At 38.6% G+C, this 6,652-nt stretch overlaps 1 protein-coding gene across 2 annotated transcripts in view; it reads right to left on the minus strand.

The window, feature by feature from the left end:
• The window catches only part of LOC121254923 (histidine kinase 4-like), a 17,152-nt gene extending 13,104 nt beyond the window's left edge, over positions 1 to 4,048 (minus strand). For both annotated transcript variants that reach the window (XM_041155157.1, XM_041155156.1), the window contains exons 1-3: positions 3,494 to 4,048; positions 2,968 to 3,201; positions 2,709 to 2,878 (exon numbers count right to left, since the gene is read on the minus strand). In XM_041155157.1, coding sequence (XP_041011091.1) covers positions 2,709 to 2,878; positions 2,968 to 3,201; positions 3,494 to 3,910 — 821 coding nt within the window. In that variant the 5' untranslated portion in view covers positions 3,911 to 4,048. The remainder of the gene's footprint in view (positions 1 to 2,708; positions 2,879 to 2,967; positions 3,202 to 3,493) is intronic.
• Positions 4,049 to 6,652: the final 2,604 nt, after the last annotated feature.

The following is a 6,652-nucleotide window of genomic DNA, read 5'->3' on the forward strand; positions in this document are numbered from 1 at the left end:
AAAGAGTGTTTTTTATTAGGGTCACCCTACCCCCTTTAGATAAATACATCATCTTTCAACTAGCTATTTTCATCTCCATTTTTTCTAGAACATCGTCCCAAATAGATTTCGATTTGAACGTATCACCCAATGGGAGACCAAGATATTTCATGGACAGTAGAGATATCTTACACCCCAAAAATGAACACCATACTCTCCACATTAGAATCATTCCCCACTGACACTACTTCTGACTTGGCCAAGTTTACCTTCAACCCCGATGCACTTCAAAGCATAATAGGAGAGCCCTCCAGGCTCGAATTTGATCACGTTCGGCCCCACAAAAGATTAAGGTATCATTGGTGAATAATAAATGAGATATGTTGAGCAAACTAATGATTGCCTCCCCCACTAAGAATCCAAATATGAATCCACCCTCCACGACACCTGAAATCATCTTACTAAAAGCTTCCATTGCAAAGACAAAAAGTAATGGAGATAGAGGGTCACATTGTCTGAATCCTCATGAGCTTTTAAAGAAGCCTTTTGGTGTGCCATTCACCAATATAGAGAAACAAGGCGTAGAGATACAGTGATGGATCCATCTACAGCACTTCGTACAAAAGCCAGATCTCTCGAGCATATGAAGTAAAATCTCCAATTGACATGGTCATAGGCTTTTTCCATATCTAGCTTGCACAAAAGCCTCAGCTCTCCCGACTTGATTTGACTATCCAGACATTTTTTGGCTATAAGTACTGAGTCGAGGATTTGCCTACCTTTGACAAAAGCAATTTGAGGCTTTGATATTAATTTCTCCAACAGTTTGCTCAACCTATTCGCCAATACTTTGAATAGAATTTTGTATAACCCGCCCACCAAGCTAATGGGATGATAATGTTTTTCCTTTATAGCGCCAGGCATTTTAGGAATGACCGAGCACTATAAAAGTTGCATTTAGGCTTTTTTCAAACCTTTCATTCTCATGGAATTCATGGAAGACCCCCATGATATCTTCTTTGAGCACTTCCCAACATGTTTGAAAAAAATCCATAGAGAAGCAGTCCTCACTCCTAGAGCTTTGTCACCCACCATGGATTTTAAAACTTGCATGACCTCTTAACTCGTCAAATGGACAGGATCATGATTTAGCAAAACTGCCCGTGTAGTCTCAAATTCTGATCTCAACTTCATCAAAACTTGATCTCTCTAACTCTCTGCGTGAACCTCCTGAAGTGCACCTAGGGCTTCTTGAGGAACCTTGGCATGAATAATGCCCGAATACTCACTCCATAAATTAAGAAACCCACCATAGAATTGTTCAATGGACAGATTACCTTGGCTGTAGTTAGCAATCTCCAACTCCAATTGAAACCTTCTAGCATTGTTGTCTTGATTGTAGATACGCCTAAAATACTCCCACATCTTTTTATTACTTTCATTTTACACTAATTAGAGCCTGTTTGGATATTAAGAATATCTCAAAATAATTATTAATAATATTGAAATAGTAGTGATTAGTTTGTGAATAATAATGAAGTAGTCTGAAAATAACTGAGAACAATTGTGTTTCCAAACAAGCCATAAAAGTCCAAGGAAAACGATACTATACCGCCTGAGTTTGCCCCCAAAGATTATTCACCATGTGAGGCTCAATAGATCCCAACAGCCAAGACACAATTCTTGAATCCTTGCTTTCCCATTGAACAAGATTTGTTCTGCTTTCAGGAGCTTTACTTTTCCCATCTTTATATGGCTCCACAACTTCTTCCCTTTCACAAACATCCTAAATTGGAACTCCCAGGCCAAGTAATTTTTTCAATTAAAATGCACAATAGTGTTTTCTCCTAACATCATAAAACAATATTGACTTCCAATACCCGCAACTAATACCTTGATAAAACCAGACAGAAACCAAGCAACGCCAGAAAACCTCCAAGAAAACACACCACTGAGAACCACAGAATTGACTAGAAAATCAAAGATCCCGAAGGGCTAAACCAAGAGACTACGAGAGATTTAGACAGCAAAAACTTCTGGTTCAGAAAATAGCTCTGATACCATGTCAATTTTGTCTGAATGACCTTCACGTCTTAAGACCTTTCAAAGGATATTGCTCCAACCAGTTTGGCAGAACACTCAACGGCATATGGAGGAAAATGGAAGAGCTAAATTTCCTGTAAAAAACAATATTGTCTCGGGAAAAGAGATCCAGATGATACTAAGTGTTCAGTGCTACAAGGGAGATAGTAATTTGACTAAGATATCGTTATTGACAATCTTAGAAAAACTCAAGCTACATCTATGTTTATACTCCAAAATGACTACTCAAAATTATAATTGGAACAATGTTGCATCACTATAAAGTTATTTTTTTTATTTAACTGGAATCATTATAAAGTTAAATTCCACCTAGTAAGGAACCAATGAGAAATTTGACACTCAATGCACCTTTGCATACCCATTTATCCCTATCATGCTTTTCTCATCTATTGTGTGACATGATATGGCGGGGCGTCACACACTGCATCCTCAAACCACCACCTTTCACCAAATACAACCCTCAAAAAGACGCAAGTTCCCATTTGGTCAGTTTACATGTCAACCTAATAATCACCATGCCAAATTCAATGGGTTCATAAACTGTTAAATGCACACACTTAACAAACAAAGCCAACCATAAACTTTGAGAAGTCTTACAATGAGAAAGGAAAACTCAGAGGACTTACCCTGCAGTTGCTTCGATGCGCTCTTGAACTGTTGGGCTCAAAGAGAGCTTGGATTTGTAAACCGGGAATGTCAGCACAACACCAAGATGATGAGATCCCAGCAGTCTGAAAGGGCTTGTCAAAACGGCTTTCCCAGTAGCCCTCGCCCTCAAAATGTTTTCTCTGTCTTCCTACTTTATGCAGAGGCAAATTTGCAGTCCATATGAAACACCAAAACTTATACATGTACCATAAACTCTAAGCAAGTTAAGCGAAGTACCTCTCCAGACATCATGTCAAGTGATTCAAGGTAAGAAACGCTTTCCTGAGAATAAATGACAGGAGCGTACTCGTCTCGCACAGGTGAAGGCTCCGTCTCCATTGTCTTTATTGTCCAACCATTTTGCCTCTCAAAATTTCCCCTTTCTGAATTAATCACTCTCTGTGCATAGGATACCCCACTCAGTAATGGCCGCTCAAAAGCGGTTCTAGCTGTGTACTCGGCAAAAGTTCCCTGCATTTTTGCAATTAACAGCACATAATTAACTTCTATTGAAAAATAGAAACACTCCATAATCACCTGCATTTAACACCCCAGTTATCGTTTCCTGTGAACATGAAAAGTCAACTTAAATAGATCTTGTTCAATAATTTGGCTAAATATAACTACAGTCCTCATTTATATGGGAACAAAACGGCCGAAGATGCCCGGATTCCAAATTCTTCTCTTTCCCTCAATAAACTGGCAACCAAACGATGCCTAAACAATTTTAGCTCAGAACTCGAGCACACGTAGAAACACAAACCTGATCAATTGCTGAAGGTTTCTTGTAATAATGGAAGGTGGAAACGAGGATGGCGAGAGCGTGAACATGATTAACGCAAACACTAAATTGATCTTGTAACATCCTAGCTCTCTGATCACACATGCTTCCTAGTACCTCCTTCCTTCGCACTTTGTTATCGGCATCCATCCTACTGTATATGGTCATGCTCAAGAATGCCATCGCCATGATCCAAAGCAGCAGAAACTTTGGGAGCCAAGCCCTGTTGGCTTGAATGAATGTGTACCCTCTTTTGGTCCCCATTTGCCCATTCAATCTCACAGCAACAGACTGATGGTGGCCCTGCTGCATCTTCAGACCCATTGGTACTAAACTCCCTTTCACCCCTCTTGCTCTTTTGTCTCCTCTTCTTCTTGTTTCAGTGTTAACCCCCTTCATATCTAAGCTAGAAAACCCCAAAATTATGTATACACATAAATATAAAGTATTGTCATTTTTTTAGTAAGAAAATAAAAGGAGTTCCGAAAAACTTTTTAGTTTATCAATTACAGCATTGTTTTGCTTATTTAAACCTCCTAAAAACCATCAGAACACCCACAACCAAAACCAAACAAATATCTAACAATTGCAAAACAGCTCTCTCTCTCTCTTCCCACTCACCCGGGTGAGACCTATTTGTACGCTAGAAACTAGGAAGAGAGAAGGTCATACAGACCCAGAATTTGAAATGAGGAAATCCGAATACTCTATTCTGAGAGACAAGCAAGGCTCTCCAAAAGTGAAACAAAAAAAAAAAAAAAAAAAAACAAAAGCAAGAAAGAAAGAAACGAAGATAATTCCAAAGAACAGCCTCTGGCCCTCTCCCACTTCTTGTGTTCTTGTGTAATGGAAATAAAATACAGAAAACAAAAACACAGCGTAATGTCTTCTCCAACTCGAATAAAAAAGGGTGAAGTTTTATTTCACGGCGTCCGGACAAAGAAGAGTACGTTCACTGCTTTTCCTCCTTTGAATAGTCAATCAATCAAATGCCACAGACTGATCCCTATACAAACACAGACACAACAAACAGCGAATCGCACACAGCCCAGAACCAAACAGAGAAAGTATGCAACTCTATTAAGACGGGATAGCCAGTGTTGTGTGTGTGTGTGTGTGTGGGGGGGGGGGGTAAGGTTGTTACAATGTTTGAATAATGGGAAAGAGCTATTAGAATAGGTGGATTTATTTCACCGCGGCTTATTTTATTTTGTCTGCTTTATAGGATTTTCCAAGATCCGCTCGTCTCCCCTCTCTCTCTCTCTCTCTCTCTCTATCTCCCCCCAAAGGCATCTATCTACCTGTCTCTGTTGCTGTTCTTTATCACAGTGTACTATTTCACATTCCAAACACCCCCCAACAAAAAATCAACTTAGTTAAAAACATCGAAGCTGATAGTTGAACTTTCCAAACTTTCGAAGTTGATAACTACAAAGAAAGATAAAAGAGCTTCCAATGGGCCATGTTTTTGTCTATTTTTCTAACAAAACCCAGAATCCGTTTTAATTGCTCGGTTAAATATGATCTTCCCCCCAAAAGAATTAGTTCTTTCTTTTCAAAGTCTAAAATCCTCACGTCCGATCTTATTCTCTTCTGGGTTCTTTCAATTTTGTTCTGTTTCTAAAGTTTCTTTTGTAGCTTTCATAAATTGTGCTACCTCAGTTTGGTCGGAATATCAGACATGATTTCGACGGAGAAGTAGCCAGAAGATCCAGAAGGTGAGGGACCAGAAGAAGTCGCCATCGCAAATCTTTGCGATAATTACATGGCGACAAGACCCAGATCTCATTCCCTCCTTAATGACCTCTTTACCCTTCTTTCTCCGACCGAATGCCAATAATGTCCCCCGGAGATATATTTAATTATGCTGGTAATTAATCAATTAATCGAGAAGACTTCCATTATTACTGTAATGATAATTAGTGATTCTTAACTTCGGATGCTGCCTCAATTCTTACCTTATGTTTTATGAAAAAATCTAATTGTAAACGATTTTATATATTAATACACGTACTCATTTATTATGATTGATCAGAAAATAAATTTTATTAAAAATAGTGCTAATTTAAATTTAGAATATGAAAGTAACAACATTAGTACGCAGATTAGTACGCAAACTTATTTGTACATAACAAAACTCATATTTTATTCATGCGATTTAATCATGTAAAAGTCTTCTTATAAGTGAGTTCACGCATCAAATTGTGCATCGATACTGATATATAAGACATTCGTTTAATAAAACAATGTGAATTAGAGATAAATGATTTTCGTGAAACAGAAAACTTTATTTTTCTCTCAAAATTTTCTTTTATTTTTCTTTTCAATAAAAAAAGTCATGTCAGCGTCAGTACCCGGTTTGGTGTGCCAAACTGCTTGTACCTAGCAGGGCTCTTTAATTATACAATCATGATGATCATTGTTGATGACATTTTTCACCGTCAAATACCTGCAAAAGGGAAGAACCTGTGCATGATGCACCTCCTATACCTAAATCAAGAATTTGGATATATTACTTGGTAAAAAGGGATGTGAAGATCATACATGGGTTTATTGGTGTTGGTCCCTTATATAGGGGTGAATTGTCATTGATAAGGATAGTATATTTTCCTCAAATCTCAAGATATGATCATGGAAAGAACGGTTTGACATTCTGGGCAACAATACCCCGAGTATCTCAACGTTTCCTCGGCAGTATATATGTCATTAAGGTTGATTACCATAAAAATCATATCGAGGGCGATATGACCTTCGAAAGCTGGATGACCATTAAGGTTCCTATAGGTTTCACGGCCCTTTGGGCCCATTACATAGGCCTTTTACTTCATATCCTTGGGCATGTCAATCAGAGATTTAAATGACTCTCCAGTTACCCCGCAAATTCCTACCACGTTGGTGTGGCAAGAATTTAAATATTATGAAACGTTCGTACCTATCACATCATTTGCTATGATTGGCTGTTTGTATTCGCGTGTCAAAGAGGTTGCAACGGCCTCATGTCTGCCCTTAGTCAGATCACTAGATCGTGGGATGTGCTCGCAACGATTGTGCGGTCAAACTGTCCATATTCTTCCTCGGACATTTCAACCGTCGCACCCTAGGTTATAAATGGTCCCCTCCATTTCATTGTTACCTCTTTCA

Source organism: Juglans microcarpa x Juglans regia, chromosome 3D (genome assembly GCF_004785595.1).
Source record: "Juglans microcarpa x Juglans regia isolate MS1-56 chromosome 3D, Jm3101_v1.0, whole genome shotgun sequence".
Lineage (NCBI taxonomy): Eukaryota > Viridiplantae > Streptophyta > Magnoliopsida > Fagales > Juglandaceae > Juglans > Juglans microcarpa x Juglans regia.